Consider the following 20,533-nt stretch of genomic DNA (forward strand, 5'->3'; position numbering starts at 1 on the left):
CAGAGAATTTTATTTCTCACCATCTTGGAGTCCTTGAAGTGTTTTTTAGCAAACTCCGTCGGGCCACTCTGCCACAAAGCCCCGACTGGTGGAGGGCTGCAGTGATGGTTGACATTCTAGAAGTTCCTCCCATCTCCCGACGGCATCTCTGGAACTCAGCCACAGTGATCTTTGGGTTCTTCTTTACCTCTCTCACCAAGGCTCTTCTCCACCGATTGCTCAGTTTGGCCGGATGGCCAGCTCTACGAAGGGTTGCGATCGTCTCAAACTTCTTCCATTTGAGGATTATTGAGGCCACTGTGCTCTTAGGAACCTTAAGTGCAGCAGAAATTTTATTGTAACCATGGCCAGATCTGTGCCTTGCCACAATTCTGTCTCTGAGCTCTTCAGGCAGTTCCTTTGACCTCATGATTTTCATTTGCTCTGACATGCACTGTGACCTGTAAGGTCTTATATAGAGAGGTGTGTGGCTTTCCTAATCAAGTCCAATCAGTATAATCAAACACAGCTGGACTCCAATGAAGGTGTAGAACCATCTCAAGGATGATCAGAAGAAATGGACAGCACCAGAGTTAAATATATGCGTGTAACAGCAAAGGGTCTGAATACTTATGGCTGTGTGATATTTCAGTTTTTCTTTTTTAATAAATCAGCAAAAATTTCAACAATACATTTGTTTTCCTGTCAATATGGGGTGCTGTGTGTACATTAATGAGGAAAAAAAAAAACTTAAATGATTTTAGCAAATGGCTGCAATATAACAAATAGTGAAAAATTTAAGGGGGTCTGAAAACTTTCCGTACCTACTGTATTTTAAAAAAGCACCCATTTTCTGAATAATAGTAATTATTTGCGATTGTGGCCCACCCCCTCATGGTTTAACATAGCAAAATTAGGTATATGGTTACTGCTGCTGCTGTTGCATCCCCATGGACATTTAATGTATGCCATGGTTGATGGTGCTGAATGGAAGGTAATTGAATTAAAGAAATGACCATTTGCTCAGTAATTTGCTGGTCCACCATAACAACTCTAGCAGGAAATACTTGAGACCTAAAGCTACAGCAGGGCACACCTTAAAAGAGAAAAGCATCGTATGCTGACGATTTCTAATATAATTTGTATGTTGTAGCTTTTCTTAGTGTTTTTTTTCCCTCCTTGAAACTAAAGAACGGCAGTTGAAATGAGTGAGTTGGGAGAGTGGATCAGTTTAGATCAAAAAAGACAAATAATTTAAACAAAGAACATGTAGTACTTGGAGGATGATTATAATGAAAGTCAGATGTATATTTAGTTTTACACTCTTTCTGGCAAGTTATTTCCCCCCCCCCAGTTTCTTCTCTTACGTTTTCTTGGTCCTTCCCTTTCTGCTCGTCTAGCTCTCTCAAATTCTATTCCACTTAAAGTTCCCTAAATCTCAGGAGGAAATAGGGGAGAGAGGAAATAAGTGAATTAAGATGGGAAGACATTGAAAAGAGAATGTGTGAAGCCCATAAGAAGTCAGAAGGTGTTCGCTGACATATTGGAGAAGAGAAGCACTGGTAGTAAGACTGGACGACCAAACACATTCTTTTTGAGGTGTTACAAGTTGACCCAACCCTTCTGGCAACTTGTGAGCCAAACCAAAAGGGGCTTTTACTCCTTGTGCTTCCCGTGAGCTTTCCCTCGATTAGATACACTCAAGGTAAGCAGGAAGGAATCCGGATGGGGCCTGACAGGCACTTGGTGTGCTGGGAAATCTCATTAGGCCGATCTGAACGCCTTCCAAACCCACTCCCAGCTCCTGCTCACCATATGTGGGACAAGGGACACATTGCTGACTCTTTGCACTTAGTCGCCTGGATGTGGCTCTCCCTCTACTTTCACTTGTACCCATTGTAGATATAAATGCACACAGTACAGCAGAAATAGCTCAATATTTCACCTCAACGCACTACAACGTAAGCTCCAGTAAGTGTACAGACAGGCAAGCCAGACTTACATTAATATTAAATGTGAGGACACAGAGTCATTACACCAACAAGAAAACACCTTGCAATCTTCTGGGAAGACTTTCTATAACATTTTGGAATGTGTATTCACCTAGATGAGCATTTCCGAGGTAAGAAGTCACTGATGTTGGATGAGAAGGCCTGTCTCACAACTTTTATTCGAATTAATCACTAATGTGTTTAGGATGGAACCCATACTCAGATTTGATGGGGTTGAAATCAGGTCTGTGTGGGCCAGTCAAGTTCTTCCACACCACGTTCCTCCCACACAGCTTTTTATGGTCCTTGCTATGTGCTGTGGCACAGTCATGCTGGAACAAAGTACTTTGTTCAAGCTTTCACAAAGTGTGAGGCAGAATTTAGAAAATGTCTGTGAGCGCTATAGTATTACAGTTCAGGAGGAACTTAAATACGGTTTTCGGTTCAGTTTCCTTCGCCACTGTACAGTTTGGATTGGGAAAACTTGATCTCGCTTGATGAAGGGCTTTGAATGGTTTTGTCTGTTGTAATACAAGACTACGTTTTGAAATGAATCTCTAAGTTTCCTTCCCATTCCATTCTTACGTCCAGTCGTGAGACAGAAGTGATAACCGTCTGTCGATCAGTCATTGGGCAGCAGTACAGGTTAGACATTTTGGGACCTTTTACAATGGAAACACAGAACTTGTACTGAAACAGACCATGCTACTGGTAGAAACAGGATGGTCTGAAGTGGTCTAGGCTAGCTCCTTAATTGATTGGGTGGTGTGTCTCCACAAGAACATACAACAATAATAAGGTGAACATTCTTTTACCTCTGCTCATCTCCTGCCTCACTGTTATTATTGAGGACAATCCTCCACACGTCTGAGGCCACCAACTCCTTCTGCTGATCAGCGAGGCTCAGGCTGGGAAGCTGCAGCTGGCAGGTGCGGCTCTCAGACAGACTAAAGTCCCGATATGGAACAAAGGTCTGCTGGAGCTCATCCCAGTACTCTAGGCTGCATGGTACCTGGAAAAAAGGCACCAAATAACATGGTGTTTATTCATACAACCTCTGCATCCATCTGAATGTACACAGTACAGTGTTGACTCCAGATAGGAGACCACACTGGTAACTTAAATCACTCGTATCTCAAATAATCTTTCTCCATTGAAATTAATGGACATTAATCCTTTCCAGCCCCCCGCCCCCCCCAAAAAAATATTGTTTTAAAATGAGAAAATTAGCACTCTAATATTGTACTTTATAAAAACATACAGTAATGACATAATTAAATAGAATTAAAAATAATTTTGTTTTGTCATACTTTCTCAAACATGAACGTCTATGTACAAGGGACAGTACAGACGTCTCAGCTCCTCATAGAGGATAAAGAATAGATCAATGTGAGTACTGTTGTACTTAATGTCTAAATGAGTTGCTGGACCATTTGTGGCCGGCCATGAGAAAAACAGCCGGCCTGACAAGTTTTTTTCCTGTTTATTTTATTTTTTGTCATGAAGTCACTTACTCCAACTTTCAATTAACAATAATGAGGAACATAAAACCTTCAATTTTGTATTAAAATCTGTTGTTTGTGGGGAAAATCCCTGCAGCAGCTCAGGGCTGTTGGGGGTGTGGGAATACGACAGTAAATTAGCATACTGGCTTTCATTGGCTCTTCAAGTGTTTGTGATCCTTTCAAGGAAATTCAATTCTAACTTGGTTATTTCTCAACCGATTTTCATGAAGTTTACTTTTTTTGTCAATGCCAAAGTGTATGCTATCAAGCCCCAACGTTTGAAAAAAACGATATTTGTACATGTGAAAGGTTATTCCCAGGTCCCTTGTCGTAATTGTACAGCTTTGTGTGCAATTTCAGTACAATGTGCCGGCATCCTTGTCCTTTTGGTTTTCTTACCGTCCACACACATGACATTGACCTCCCTAGTTTAGTGTCGCTATCAGCACGGATCAGCATTTGACCTATGTTATGCATAAAACAGTAAAAAAAAAAAAAATAAATTGGCTTCTGATGGAAGGGCACCTGTAAGCATTTGACCTTCGATGCCCCATTTATTTATTTATTTATTACCCCAAATGAACCTGGTCTCCTATTCAGGACAATACATCATTTCAATTTGCGGTTCAAAAACCCTGCAAATACACCAATACAACCATGACTGACAAAGAATAGCATCATTGCAATCATTTGCTATTGAATGAACAATACTTTCCAGTGTATCCCTATACAGATTAAGCTACTTTTGTTGTCAACTAAACACAAACCGTGTGATACATTACCGCCATATTATGGTAATTTTGTACAATGCCATTCTTTTTATTTACCGAACAAACAAGTTTGTTTCTCATCAAGTCATAAAAGCCAAAACATTTTCACCACAGAACAACACTAATAAAGCATGAGTGACAACTCATAGCCATAACAACACTGCATGACAGCAGCATAAGTTAACTGCAGGCTACGAGACATCCATTTGCATTTAAGTCCTAGAGCTTTTTTCACACTGAATTTCAATCAGGATATGGGACCATTTTCACAGTACAATGGCTGGCAGGGCTCCATTAATTTCTGTTACAGTGAGCCAACATTAGCATGCATGTGGTGGGTGGGTGCTCCTGTGTGAACGAAACCCAGTTCTCAGGTTTCACTGACCACCTGCAGAACCCTGCTACTGATGGATCAGTAGTGGCAGGGAGCTCTCAGCAGCCCACCTGATAAATGCCAGACACCAAGGCACAAAGGTGTGTGTGGAGTGCATTGGTCTGTGTAAATCAAATTGTTTACTAAAGCTATGGTGCTCCCCGGACAATTTGGAACTGTCAAGAGGGCCAGTATGCATATGTGCAGTGTGAACTCCTTGAATTTGTATGTGGGGGTCTGAACCTTGATCAGATGAGGTAACCATGGTTTACATTGTGTAAGAAATGCCACATACGGCTTCCTGGAATCAACTTTTCATAATTGTAGCCGACATAGTTGTGCACCCGCAACCTTAGCACTTGCCACTGGAGCGGAAATTTATCGTCTCCAAAGAGAATTCCCGGAAATATCCCCTCTTTTATTCTATCCACACAACAGCAGATATGACTACGTAATGTTTATACAATAGGACAGAAACTGTTGAATTTCTATCATGTTCCTCTTAACACGAGACCACTGATGCACTTGATTTTGCCTGGGCTAAATTGAGTTTTTATTATTGCTCATGTTTACACCAACACAATAGACTCGAGATAAAACAACGCCAACGCAACTGAAATACTTTTTCCTTTAATTAAAAAGGTTCGACAAAAGTATGCCCCTTACCATTTTGAAACTATAGCCATTTTATGCAGAGTAACTAAATTTTTAGGGGCTACAAAATGCTTAAAACATGAAAAACTCTGCCATTGTCCAAATATTTCTTGATTTGACTTTAGGTGGCAAATAGAGCTTTGTATATGTTACCTGTTTGTATTCAAGAGAAGACAATAAATAACTGTCTATGAAAGACAATATGGATGTAGACTGCATATGTACTGTATATACAGCTGTTCTTATGAAGGGCAAGTAAATACAGGCTGTGTATTGTTAGTTTCAACGTGATTGTGTGTATCTTACCTGATGAACAAGATGTAACTATAAATAAGTCACACGCTCTGCTGCAAGTCTTAAACGACTTGATGATGTAAGACAGCCAGGTTACCCTATTTCTTTAGATAAAGTTCCATTTTGAAAGCTGCTCAAATGCCAAGAAAATGTACATATGTTGAGGGCAAGTACAGTAAATATTCAAAACTATTTATAAATTTCCTTTACATCTAGGGCGGCTAGCTGATCTGACTTCCATCACTGTCAAGCACTTCAGTTTCTGCCAAACCTCAAACTATTATTTTGCATGGAGTTACTTGTCTTGGACTGATTGACACATTACAGTCCCTCTGAAGGATAATTAAAGACAGGCGACCTAAAGCAAACACACAGCATGAAGAAATGATTTCAATTTCCACAATGAACCCAGGTGTGATCGCTGAATCAAAGTTCAAGTATGCCTGTGCAACTGAAGACTCCCCTAGCTTGCTCTGAGGCTCTGACTGCTAACATGCCCTGCCCTGTTTTCCATGACTTTTATTAAAAAGATCAACACTGATTAGGTCCTCAGTTCTGTGACTGGTGTCTATATATGTATAAAATATCCACAGCTCATTACGTCTTATACGCCAGCTGAAAAATTGAATTGACATCAGCTTGACCAAACGTTTACTCAGAAGATGCAATGATTCCCCCCCCCCCCCCCCACCCCTGAAAACGACTCCCGCACTGCTGTCTCAGGTGGGCTAATAGAAGCCCTTTCCAAAAAAAAAATTTAATATCATGGAAATGTTTTTTTATTTCCATAATTACATTCAAAAAGTTAAAGTTTTTTGGAAAGGGTCTGTATATGTTAACGTTAATCAGGGTGGAAAATCAGGGATAAGATGTAATGCCAAAGTTGCAAAGAGGGACTGTGAAGTTTTTGGTGGATGAGGTGTAAAAACTCAAAATCAAATTAACCACATGAACAGTATTTTCTTTTTTATAGTGCATTAGCTGTGACTAGTACAAGTCTACTTGAGTGCTGTCCTGTTAAAACAATAATTATCTTGGCTGAAATGCATTTGTGCTATTTTTAGGTCAATGCCGCGCTTAAAGCTAAACAGCTCATAGACTTCCCTTAGGCTTTTATTAATTGGAGTTTGAGGGCTCTATCTTACTCACAGTTGTAAGTGTCAGACAGCAAAGTATGGTTGTCCTTTAGTGACGGAATGCTAGTCACATCAGTTATGCTTTTGTCGTGTGAGAGAACGCACAAGTAGATGCTGTGACCGTTGGTGAATTGAAACAATATTTTGTTCGTAAACTGATTTCTTTGTGAGCAGGGGCGTTCGGGAACCGAGGTTCCACTGTAGTGATGTGTTGGCAATTGGTGGGAGAGTGGAGAATTGTGAGTGTTATGCAGCAAGTGTTGTGCACCATAAGTGAGGTTAAATTCTAGTCGGAAGAAATAATCCTGGACTTGAGTAAAATAGGTATCACAGAAGATAATATGACTACTAATAAATTGATGTTCGCCTCCAAAATAAAAAAAAAGTCTTGGATAACCACGACTACATACTGTAAAATACAATGCATTGTAGTATTGACAAAAGGGAAATGTATTGCATTTGTTTCCTTACTTCTGATGCTGACTAAATTTACAGTATAGCATTGTTTGATCTTTCATGTAGTTCAAGGAAGTGCTTGTGAATTGACAGCCTGTGGCAATAGCCCAGCTAACTTTCTCCTATCTGTACTTACCCACCATTTTTTTATCATTTAGTGTTCAGTTTCGGCGGCACGGTGACCGACTGTTAAGCACATCTGCCTCACTGTTCTGAGGACCTGGGTTCAAATCCCGGCCCCCCGCCTGTGTGGAGTTTGCATGTTATTCGCCGGGTACTCCGGTTTCCTCCCACATCCCAAAAACATGCGTGGTAGGTTGATTGAAGACTCTAAATTGCCCGTAGGTGTGAATGTGAGTGCAAATGGCTGTTTGTTTCTATGTGCCCTGCAATTGGCTGGCGACCAGTTCAGGGTGTACCCCGCCTCTCGCCCAAAGATAGCTGGGATAGGCTCTAGCACACCCGTGGCCCTAGAGAGGATAAGCGGTACAGAAAATGGATGGATGTTCAGTTTGCATTGTGCTAACCCGTTTTGAAACATTCCCATCGTTTTAGCCTTGACATTCTTTATCAAAGAATATCAGCGCTTGTTGTTATGTGTGACTTTATCCTCTTTACACTGCCCACCCTTACTTTTTGTGCCATGTTGTGTTTGCACTATGACAGCGTTATAGCGGTGCTACTTTTTTTCCCTTTTTTTTAGCGGCGAATATATAATCATGTTCCTCTCTCTCATCTACTAACAACTTCACACAGATGTTGGACTGTATAACAAGAGGAAATCAAAGTCTGGACCTCCTGTATGCCAAATGCCAATGTTTAGGGAGCGCTTATCTATTTTAATTAGAGACCAATATTTATTTATTGATCTATTTATTATTTTATCATAAGTATTATATTATTATTTTTTGTATTGTGGTTTATGTTTTATGTTCGATCTTATGGAGAGCACTTTACTGTTACAGCTCTAGTTGTTGTGAAAGTACAAATACAGAAATTGAGTTGAGAGTTGCTTTAACATACTGTAACCCCCCGCTCTTGCACTCCTAATTTGAGGTGTGACAAAAATTCCTGTTCCTGTATTAACTCTCTTTATCAGGCTATATAACGCCACAAAGCGACATCGGGACAAAAAAAGGACACCTGCCTATAAATCAGAGTGCTAGTCCACAGTGCACTGAAAATGTGTCAATGAGTCACCCTCCTCTCTCTTTTACTGTCCCATCATCACTTCGGCCCTCTACTGGTGCAAACTTGTAGAAGTTCTTTCAGAGATCTGTCAATTTCTAGATCCAACTCCCTTGATCCTGCCACTTTCCTTTGTCTGTGTGTGAAAATATTGCAAGCAGTACTATGGAATAGTCGTAGTTTGGGATTCCCACTGGAGGACACTGGAATTAGTTGGGAAACCAGAACTATTTATTTGCAGGGAAACTTGATTTTATAGACTGTATATAATCATCAGCTCTGGGGACAAGCAAGAGGTATGGCTAAAAACTACAACCCCCCAACTCCTACCTTTATCTATTCAGCAAAGTAGAGACTGGGAGCACAGCAGCAGCAAATAGGATTTGTGGGGGTGACAATAAGAGGATGAGGGAAGAGTGAATGGAGTGAAAATATGGATCACATTTTATCCACTTGCAATCAATCCTAAAGAGCCATTTTCAGAGAACCTTTACATGACAGATAGGAATTACAAGACAGCTCTCTTTGCTCCCTATTTCTATTTCTTTTCCTACGCCTCTCACTTTACATTTCTCAAAATCTATCAGCCTCCATCTCTGTGTGGCTCCATGGTAATTCTAGAGGCCTGAGAAATAAATGACTGACTTGGTTTCAACCCCTCACTCTTTAGTGTCTAGATGCGAAGTGAGTTAAATTCTTTTTGGAACAGAAACCGAATCATTAATGTTTTTTTATGGCTGCATTTCCATCCTTTGACTCTTTTCATTTTTTTTTCTGGTCTTGGGAGGAAGCGAAATAATTAAAACATCTGCACTTCTGCACAAAGTAAGGCTAGCTGCTTGTTGGCCATAGGCTTGAATCTATTACATCTGGGATCACAATGACTTTTGGTTGATGACTGAGGGGTCCAGTTCAAATAACCCCCTTGAACCTAACCATTGTGCTCGCACACAACTGACAGACTGAGTGAGTATTTGGACACAAGTCTAAGGCAAGTTTGGCTGTGTAACCCCATAAGCAATGGAGCCAATAAATTATGATTACTTCACAATCACACTTTTCAAAAGGTCATGCATTTTTCAAACAGAGTAATATGGATCAAGGCCATTCACCCATGGCCTCCTAAATGTTTATTGCCCCCTATACCTACAGTAAGTTCAGCTAACTCACTGCTATGGTCCTGACTGTTTTCTGTAACTATGTTGCCTTCTGGCATGTACAGACATTATTATACATTTTTGACTTTCTCATGTCTTACTACACAGTGGGCTCTATCATATACAACGTGCATTCTGTAGAGACAAATCATCTCACCAGTTCACATTATCCAAAGGTGGTTTCAGTAATAGAAGGGGGTTCCGAACCCTCTCCTTTCAACACTTGAATGAAACACTCATCATTTGTTTAACAGACTTATTTTCGGCAGGAACATGCCAGATGACAAGGGGATTAGAAGATGTGGAAAACACATGTTCATCAACCACAGGTTGCATTCTGCATTTTTTGCCGTGTAACTCATTTTAACACATAACTCGGAAGTAGTCTCATGTATGCTAATGATTTGATCAATGTGGTATTTGGGGTATTGGCAGTTGATGTAGGCCTACTCACCTTCATAAAGATGTGAAGGTTTATTCTTCTCTAATGGTTAAAATGTTTTGATGTTTGATTTTGATGAAATGATAGGTACACTAAATCGAGGTTATGTAGAAAGTTCCAAGATGTTTTAACTTGACAAGGCCAGGGCCTTTTGTCTCCAACTGCATGTTAATGATTGTGATGATCACGAGTCCAATTAGGACAGTACGGAACTGAGAAAGAAGATCCTTGATTTGCGGAAGATATGAATGTCTTGAACATGCCAGGATCATCAGCCCAAACATTATGTGTGAGTAGTATAAGTAATACCTCAGGAATTAACAAGGCCTGCCATAAACTGAACACTGACGGAATAAGTGTCAACATCGGTTTGGTAGCTACTTTATTTATGCCAAAAACATTTTGAAGCGAGGTTGTTGTCCAGGAAAGACAGACAGGTGTTGGCCCAACCTCCTCGGTCACATCACATATTTACAACAGACCATATGGACAAAGGCAATTCCTTCTGGAGTGTTTAAGCATGCCATTTAGTTATTTGACCAGTCCCAACAAGTGATGGGAGCTTTCCTCTGTTATTTATTGATAATCTGAACTGGCATGATGCTTTGTCTAGAATATTGAAGAAATACGATTACTTCAGAGTACTTCAGCACAAATCTTATGGTTGGACCATAAATACACTGTAGATCCAAAGTCACTGTAGTTCAATGGCTTGCAAAAGTACTAATGAATGAATGGTCAATGTTGTAGCCAGAAATCTATTTGATTCCTGCAAAAGTTTCTGGTCAAGATTACATTCACTATGAGACATTTTATCAAATACAGTGCCGTGAAAAAGCATTGGCCCTCTTTTCAAATTGAAATATTTTTGCATAGTTTCCCCACTTCAAAATTCATGGTTCCATCAATCACACCAAGTCGTCCAGCTCCTGAAGAAGCAACCAGCTTAAGACCATCACACTACCACCACCATGTTTTACTGTTGGTATGATGTTCTATTTCTGAAATGCTGTGCTACAGTTACGCCAGATGTAACGACACACACACCTTCTAAAAAGTTCAACTTTCACCTCGTCAGTCCATATAATAATCTCCCAAAGTCTTGGAAATTCATTCAGATGTTTTTTTTTGTTTGCAAAAGTAAGACGAGCCTTTGTTCTTTTTGATCAGCAGTGGTTTTTGCCTTGGAACTCTGCCACGTATGCCATTTTTGCCCAGTCTTTTCCTTATTGTGGCGTCATGAACATTGACCTTAACTGAGGCATGGCAGGCCTGCAGTTCTTTAGAAGCTGTCCTGAGTTTCTTTGTGCCTTCCTGGATGAGCCATTGCTGATCTCTTGGGGTAATCTTTGTAGGCGATCACTCCTGGGAAGGGTCACCACTGTTCCATGTTTTCTCCATGTGAGGATAATGGCTCTCTCTGAGGTTCGCTGGAATCGTAACGCTTTAGAAATGGCTTTTGTCACCCCAGAGTAATCGATGTCAATTATGTTAATTCTTGACTGTTCTGGAATTTCTTTGGATCGTGTCTTTTTGTTGCAGCTTTTGTAGGTCTTTTGTCCGACTTGATTTTTTTCAGGACAGATTTGGTTAAAGTGATTTCTTGATTGAAAAGGTCTGGAGATAATCAGGCCCAATATTGTGACTAGCCACAATTAATGATTTAACAAATGGGATAATTACTTTTTCACACAGGGCCTGGTAACTTTGAATATATTTTTTCCTTAATAAATGAAATCACTATTTAAAAACAGCAGTTTAAGTTCACTTGAGTCATATTTGTCTGGTATTTGGTTGATGATCTTAAACATTAAAGTGGGGAAAGTATGCAAAAATACAAGAATTTGAGAAGGAGGCCAATAATTTTTCACGGCACTGTACACTATATTGCCAAAAGTATTCACTCACCTGCTTTGACTCAGATATGAATTTAAGTGACGACCCATTCCTAATCCATAGGGTTTAATATAACATCGGTCCATCCTCTGCAGTTAGAACAGTTTTTGGGAAGGTTTTCCTCAAGGTTTAGGAGTGTGTTTATGTGGATTTATGATAATTTTTCGAGAAGCGCATTTGTGAAGTTACACAATAATGTTGGACGAGAAGGCCTCGGCTCTCATTCTCTGCTCAAATTCATTCAAAAGTGTTCTATTGGGTTGAGGTCAAGATTGTGCCAGACGGTCAAGTTCACCCACATCAAACTCTCTTATCAATGTCTTTATGAACCTTGATTTGTGCACTGAAGCACAGTCATGTTGGAACAGGAAGGGGCCATCTCCAAACTGTTTCCACAAAGCTGGAAATGTCCAAAATATAAGCTCCTGAGCTTCAGTGAAAAGGAATGAATGCTTCAGCATACCAAGAGATTTTGGACAGTCAAACAGTTTGGGGATCACCCCTTCCTGTTCCAACATGTCTGTGCACCGATGCACAAAGCAAGGTCCATAAAGACATGGATGAGAGAATTTGGCATGGATGAACTTGACTGGCCTGCACAGAATCCTGCCCTCAACCCAATAGAACATGTTTGGGTTGATTTCGAGTGGACAGCGAGCCAGGCCTTCTCGTCCAACATAAGTGTGTGACCTCACAAATATGCTCCTGGATGAATGGGCAAAAATTCCAATAAACTCACTCATATACCTTGGTGAAAACCTTCCCACAAGTGTTGATCGACTGATTCTCAATAAATATACAACCCCGATTCCAATGAAGTTGGGATGTTGTGTTAAACATAAATAACAGAATACAGTGATTTGAAAATCATGTTCAACCTATATTAAATTGAATACACTACAAAGACAAGGTTTTCTGAAGTGTTCCTGAGCCCATGTGGTGATATCCTTTACACATTGATGTCAGTTTTTGATGCAGTGCCGCCTGAGGGATCGAAGGTCACGGGCATTCAATGTTGGTTTTCGGCCTTACATGCAGTGATTTCTCCAGATTCTCTGAACCTTTTTGTGATATTATGGACCGTAGATGGTGAAATCCCTACATTCCTTGCAATTGTACGTTGAGGAACATTGTCCTTAAACTGTTAGACTATTTTCTCACCCACTTGTTCACAAAGAGGTGAACCTCGCCCCATCTTTGCTTGTGAATGACTGAGCAATTCAGGGAAGCTCCTTTTATACCAAATCATGGCACCCACCTGTTGCCAATTAGCCTGTTCACCTTTGGGATGTTCCAAACAGGTGTTTGATGAACATTCCTCAACTTGATCAGTCTTTCTTGCCACCTGTCCCAGCTTTTCTGGAACGTGTTGCAGCCATAAAATTCTAAGTTAATGATTATTTTCTAAAACAATAAAGTTAATCAGTTTGGACATTAAATATCTTGTCTTTGTAGTGTATTCAATCAAATATAGGTTGAACATGATTTGCAAATCATTGTATTGTGTTTTTATTTATGTTTAACACAATGTCCCGACTTCATTGGAATTGGGGTTGTAAATTATACTAAGAAACCACAGCGGCAGCTTAAAAACTCTACTGTGACACACTAAAACTGTTCCGGCATAAAAGGGATACAGATCCTCCATTCTGCTTGACCTAACAGCCGAACAGGACCAAAAAAACAACAACCAAAGAGTCTAGAAGCTTTGCCCATGATTTTACAACTGTGGGCCCTGATCGCACAGCATCTCTTGGCATATGTGCTGGTACATCTTAAATACATACAGTAGAATAACATTTGTTCTTCAGAGGAAAATATGAGATGGAGTACAATTGTTTTGTCAAAAGCAGCAGTATATTCCTACACCAGACACAAAGGAAAGGATAGGGACAGAGAAAGTGGGACATGACATTCGAATACTTATGCTGGAAAGGGAGGTGGTGCATTGAAATGTATCAAACAAGTAATAGAAGAAAAGATGGGATGCCTCATCCCATACCGAGCCTTAGTAGACTCAGTAGCTGCAACAGCCTGCCAAAAACATAACCTCATCTGCGTTTGAAGACACCTGGCTTTTCGCACATGACATGTAAGATGACTTTCACAGCTGTCTCACCGTACATTACATGTTTGGAGGGACAGCAGGGCTCTATGTCATTCAATAACATGTAAGCTCTGGGTCTCTCGTGACTCAGATCAGGAGAATCATATGGGCACACAGCCCAGCTTGGAGAATTTATTTGTCGTTTTCAATGAGTGATGTTGAGCATGGAGCAGTGAAGGAAGTTTGTGGATTGTCTTTGCTCTATAGGCCCCTAGCACCTTAGTTTTAGCAGCACGACTCCAAGACAACTAATATATCCTGTGTGGATGCATAACACGTCGTCACTCCTTGGATCCTCCAGATGTGTCATCGGTGAAAATGTGATATACGTCTGTGTATGTCTGTGTTTGGGCAGGATGTTGCAAGACTGCGGTGTACGTCATTCTATGATATCTATGTCATCTTGGAATGCCCAACTACAGATGCTCCAATGTGACCAATTCTGTTTGAACTGTCGGGTCAGCACACTCAACATAGTCAACCACCCTTTCCCAGACACTGTGGTCCCATGTAAGAAACTTCTGCAGCTCCCAGGATTAGTCACCACTGCCAATGTAGGTAATGCATATTCAAGAGCAGGCGTAATAATGAGACACCACGGAGAACACAGTAAACACATAATAGTGTAGTCCAGGGGTGTCAAACTTATTTGCATCGCAGGCCACATCATAGTTATGGCTTCTCCTCAGAGGAATGAATGTGAAAATGATATAAATGAATGATCACCTCATCATATTATAATGTAAATATGATTGCCCCTGCAATTCTATCTATCTATCCATCCATCCACACGCACAGACTCTTTCCAAAAAATTTGAATATCATGGAAAAGTTTATTTATTTCCATAATTCCATTCAAAAAGTTATACTTTCATAGATTATAGATTCGGGCTTCAAACTCATAAAAGCTAAAGAAGGAGCTAAGCCGAAAGTCGAAACACAGATTTGGACCATGTTCCGCGCCTTCATTGCTGAGGCGGCCGAATCCGTTGGTGGACACCAACGGTGAGGGATGCCGTCAAGCTGAAGAAGGAGTCCTATCGCCTGTGGGACTCCTGAGGCAACTGATGGGTACCGGCTGGCCAAGCGGAATGCAGCTTTGGTGTTCGCTGAAGCAAAAACTCGGGCATGGGAGGAGTTCGGTGAGGCCATGGAGAAAGACTTCCGGACGGCTTCGAGGAAACTCTGGTCCACCATCCGGCGCCTCAGGAGAGGGAAGCAGTGCACCATCAACACTGTGTATAGTGAGGATGGGGCGCTGCTGACCTCGACTCGGGACGTTGTGAGTCGGTGGGGAGAATACTGCGAAGACCTCCTCAAATCTACCGACATGCCTTCCCATGAGGGAGCAGAGTCTGGGTTCTCTGAGGCGGACTCTCCTATCTCTGGGGTTGAGGTCACAGAGGTGGTTAAAAAGCTCCTCGGTGGCAACGCCCCGGGGGTGGATGAGAGTCGCCCGGAGTTCCTCAAGGCTCTGTAGGGCTGTCCTGCTTGATACGCTTCTGCAACATCGCGTGGACATCGGGGACAGTGCCTCTGGATGGCAGACTGGGGTGGTGATCCCCCTTTTTAAGAAGGGGGACCGGAGGGTGTGTTCCAACTACAGGGGGATCACACTCCTCAGCCTCCCTGGTAAGGTCTATTCAGGGGAGCTGGAGAATCTCAGATTCAGGAGGAGCAGTGTGGTTTTCGTCCTGGCCGTGGAACAGTGGACCAGCTCTACACCCTTGGCAGGGTCCTCGAGGGTGCATGGGAGTTCGCCCAACCAGTCTACATGTGTTTTGTGGACTAGGAGAAGGCGTTCGACTGTGTCCCTCGGGGCGTCCTGTGGGTGTGTGATTCGGGAGTATGGGGTACCGAACCCCCTGATACGGGCTGTTCGGTCCCTGTATGACCGGAGTCAGAGTTTGAGTTTGGTCCGCATATCCGGCAGTAAGTCGGACTCGTTTCCGGTGAGGGTTGGACTCCACCCAGGCTGCCCTTTGTCACCGATTCTGTTCATAACTTTTATGGACAGAATTTCTAGGCGCAGCCGAGGCGTAGAGGGGGTGCGTTTTGGTGGCCTCAGTATTGCATCTCTGCTTTTTGCAGATGATGTGGTTCTGTTGGCTTCTAGCCGTGACCTCCAACTCTCACTGGAGCAGTTCGCAACCGAGTGTGAAGCGGCTGGGATGAGAATCAGCACCTCCAAATCTGAGACCATGGTCCTCAGTCGGAAAAGGGTGGCGTGTCCTCTCCAGGTCGGGGATGAGATCCTCCTCCTCTTGGAGCAGGATCCCAGGACACGCTGGAGAGACTACATCCTTCGGCTGGCCTGGGATCCCCCCGGAAGAGATGGATGAAGTGGCTGGGGAGAGGGAAGTCTGGGCGTCCCTGCTAAAGCTACTGCCCCCGCGACCCGACCTCGGATAAGCGGTAGAAAATGGATGGGATGGATGGTCCTGAATTTAGAATCTATGAAGGTTTAACTCTTTGATTGGAATTATGGATATAAATAAACGTTTCCATGATATTCTAATTTTTTTGGAAAGGGTGTATATATATATATGTAAAACATCCATCCATCCATCCATTTTCTTTACCGCTTATCCTCACTAGGGCCGCGGGCTGCGGAGCCTATCCCGGAGGCGGGGTACACCCTGAACCGGTCGCCAGCCAATCGCAGGGCACATAGAAACAAACAACCATCCGTGCTCACATTCACACCTACGGGCAATTTAGACAACAAAACAAATTTAATTTGAAATAAAAAGTCATGAAAAACAGTGACAACCAAGTATAAATACTACTGTTAGTCTGACAGTTGTGGTGTAGACTGTACATGACTGTACTTATGAACTGTTACTGGCCTCAAGGTTTGGTTGAGTGCAATGGATGTACTCTAAGCATGAGTCCCTTAAGAGGGAATGATGGGAAAGTGCCCAAATGGAAATTTTCTCATGTGGCCTCAAATCCCGGGTGGCACTCCTGACTATATCAGCTGTTGATGTGAAAAACTCGTATGCTGCTAAATTTAAGTCTAAACCCAATTAGCATACTTGTCAATCATATAGTGTAATGTGTTGGAAGTTCATGGGTGCAATCAATTATTTCTAAAATCAAACATTGGCTTGTTTCTACCTGTAAGGTGTCCCCTAGGTCAGCCATACTGATTTCCGGGTCCTCTATGGTGTTGAAAGGGACTGGAGTTATCCTGATGAAGGTTAGCACACGAGGTTCAGGATACCTCCACAGCATTAGTCCTGGGCTATCCTCTGTCTCACCGTAGAACACAACCTCATGTGGTCCTGGCCATCTTTGGGAAGCTGTCACAAAGTAAACCGATAGTTATATGAGATACACTTTACACGTGCAGGTAATATGTAGGGGAGCTCTGGAAGTACCTGGATCCCTGCATTAATTGATTATAACGTGATCAGATCTTCAAGTTACAAAAATAGACACGCAAACAAGCTAAACTAATAACACAAATAATGATTCCATGTATTTGTTTTCCTGAACATGTCACAGTGCAGGGTGGAAAAAAAATTGTGAACATTTGAAATGAACAATTGGTTGAGCCTTCTTTGGCAGCAACAACTTCAACCAAACGTTTCCTTTAGTAGCAGATCAGACGTGCCCAACGATCAGAATGAATTTTGGACCATTCCTCCTTACAAAAGTGTTTCACTTCAGCATTATTATTGGGATGCCGCCTGTGAATCGCACTGTTGATGTCGTGCCACAGCATTTCGGTTGGGTTGAGGTCCGGACTCCGACTGACTAGGCCACTGCAGACGACATATTTTCTTCTGTTAAAGTCATTCAGGTTTTGATTTACTTCTGTCCTTTGGGTTGTTGTTCTGTTGCATCACCACTGTTGAACTAATTTGTCTCGTAAAGGGGAACCACATCACTTTTTATGTGTGTAAAATTTAGGGAAAGTGACGAGAAACCTTTTTATCAGTCTCGTAATCTGAATGTTTTTCATTTTATGAACAGCCACGAAGAGGCTGGGAATCAGTCTCCAAACCCAAGGCCTGCGGTTACCAAGCTCCGTGCCCAAACAAAGAAAGGAGAGGGGGGAGGGAGAGCCGATGCCAGCCAGCCAGGACACCAAGAGAGAAAAATACACGAGAGCAAGAAGGCGGGAGTCAAGAGTTAAATACGCCGGGGGCGTGTCGAAGACGACCGAGGACCAGACAAGACCACACACATCAGCTTGAATCTAGTCTACAATTTTTACCCATAAAATGGGTTTAAAAACATATATTATACCCCCAACTTTGTACTCTCTACTTACAGGTCAAGCATGTAGAGTGACTGTTTAAACTTTAGTCTTGGCAAATCAAGTGCTTATGGTTCAAAACACATTTCATGCTACTTGGAGTCAAATCAAGGCAAACAGTTCTCACAATCTCACGGCTGCACCTGTAGAGTTGACAAACTGACACAGACATCAAGGCATACATTAGGAATAATTCAGCAGAGTTCGTAAAATATTAAAACAGAAATTTTCCTTTGGTTAAACATCAAATGCGAGTTCACGGTTCGGCTTTGCAGTTGCTCTCAACGCCAGCAGGTCTTGCCTTGCGTGCATGTTTGAATATTAAGCAAATAGTTTGTTGCTGTCTTTGCATTCCATCGTCGATCCGTCCCTTTTGGGCTGCTGTCAGTTCAAAACGAAGACAAGGACTCTTTGATGACTGCAAACCAAGATTTCAAGGGGATCTGCTAATTACTTGAGGGTCCAGTAGGCGTCTTCTTGTGGTAGTCTCACAGCAGGGCCGCTTGGATGAATGCACTTTATCAAGCCGTGGGGGGGGAATCACTGTGTCACCTCAGGTTGCGGGGAGCTCTTTTGGAAACTTCAGACGTGCAGCAATGTTTTTTTGGACAACAGTGGCTTCCTCTGTGATGTCCTCCAATTACATCCCTATCGTAGATTTGTTTACACAGATGTCAGCATGTGTCAAGAGACCTCTTTAAAGTCTTTAGGCAAAACTCCAGTATTCTTCTTCACCTCATTGAGCATTCTGTGCTGGGCTCTTGCAGTCATCTTTACAAAACGACCATTCCTAGGGATAGTAGCAACAGTGCTCAGCTTTCTCCATTTACAGACAATCTGTGGACTGATGACAAATGAAGGCTTTTAGAGATGCTTCTGTGAGCATTTTCAGCTTCATGTACTGTAAGTTAACAATTTTGAATGTTAGGTATTCCGAGAGCTCTTTTGTACCGGAATGCTTTTTGAGAATACAAAACTCGAAACTGTTTTACGAGAGCTGGGGAGCGTTAACCAACACCTTCAATCTCGTCACAGTGTGCAGACTCTAGGTTGGCCGACTAATGACTGATTCATTAGTTATTAGCCAAGAGCTTCACATACTTTTTCCTCCCAACACTTTGAATCGAATGGCATCTTAAATTCCAAGTAATCTGACTTTTTTTTTGTTTTGAATTGCGAGAAAAAAAATTAGTTACAAACACTAGATGGAGGAAGTAAATTTCAAGCAGCAGTTTGGAAGATAGTGAACAATTTGTCAATAAATTGGCCAAGTGCCTGCTTAAAGCTGTTTGTTTCCACTACCAGTTGTAGTTTACTGTAAAACTAAACATAAAACAAACAGAATTACACATTGTGTATTTAACCAAACCATATACACCAGCTGAAAAGTATTATATAGTATAGTAGTACACGTCACCATTTTTCTCATTAAAAATATATATATATTTCCAAAGGTGCTACTGACTTGAACATTTCACTAGATGTTGGGCACAACCCAAACAATCTATACATACAAAGAAAGTAGAACAAATAAGCTCAGAAATTAAGTTGTGTGTAAAAATGTGAAATGACACAGGGAAAAAGTATTGAACACATGACGGGAGGTGCAAAAAGGCATGGAAAGCCAAGACAACACCTAAAATCTATCAATAATCAAAAAGCAATCCAGCCCCTTGTCATTGCCAATGAATATCAGCTGGTTCAGTCCTAATTGATGGCCTCCAAAAAGGTCTCATTGCCAAGGTGCGAGTCAAGACACATCTCATGATGGGTAGGAGCAGAGAGCTGACTCAAGACCATCGCAAACTAATTGTTGCAAAACATAACGATGGCATTGGTTACAGGAGCATATCTTACCTTCTGAACGTTCCAGTGAGCATGGTTGGGACTGTAATACATAAGCGGAAAGCTAAACATACCACCATAAATTTGCCTCGATCAGGTGCTGCTCGCAAGATTTCTGACAGAGGAGTGCCAAGAATAATCAGAAGAGTTGTCTAAGAGCCAAGGACCACCTGTGGAGAGCTTAAAAAAGACATGTAATCAGCAGGTACTGTTGTCACAAGGAAAACAGTGAGTAATGCACTCCGCCGCCATGGCCTGTATGCACGCTCAGCACGCAAGACCCCATTGCTGAACAAAAAGCATGTCAAAGCTTGTTTGCTGAACAACATTTGGACAAGCCAGTTAAATACTGGGAGAATATAGTCTGGTCGGATGAGAGCAAAATGTAACTGTTTGGATGGGATAATGCACACCACGTTTGGAGGAGAAATGGCACTGCACATCACCCAAAAACCACCATACCAACAATGAAG

The 20,533-nt window shown here is 41.8% G+C and overlaps 1 protein-coding gene across 3 annotated transcripts in view; it reads right to left on the reverse strand.

Annotated features, from left to right (window-relative positions):
* The window catches only part of LOC133479384 (intermembrane lipid transfer protein VPS13B-like), a 489,205-nt gene that overhangs the window by 71,011 nt on the left and 397,661 nt on the right, over positions 1-20,533 (reverse strand). For all 3 annotated transcript variants that reach the window (XM_061776308.1, XM_061776310.1, XM_061776309.1), the window contains 2 exons: positions 17,069-17,253; positions 2,786-2,982 (listed from right to left, as the gene is read on the reverse strand). In XM_061776308.1, the coding sequence (XP_061632292.1) occupies positions 2,786-2,982; positions 17,069-17,253 (382 nt within the window). The remainder of the gene's footprint in view (positions 1-2,785; positions 2,983-17,068; positions 17,254-20,533) is intronic.

This window comes from Phyllopteryx taeniolatus, chromosome 6 (genome assembly GCF_024500385.1).
Source record: "Phyllopteryx taeniolatus isolate TA_2022b chromosome 6, UOR_Ptae_1.2, whole genome shotgun sequence".
In the NCBI taxonomy this organism is placed as follows: Eukaryota; Metazoa; Chordata; class Actinopteri; order Syngnathiformes; family Syngnathidae; genus Phyllopteryx; species Phyllopteryx taeniolatus.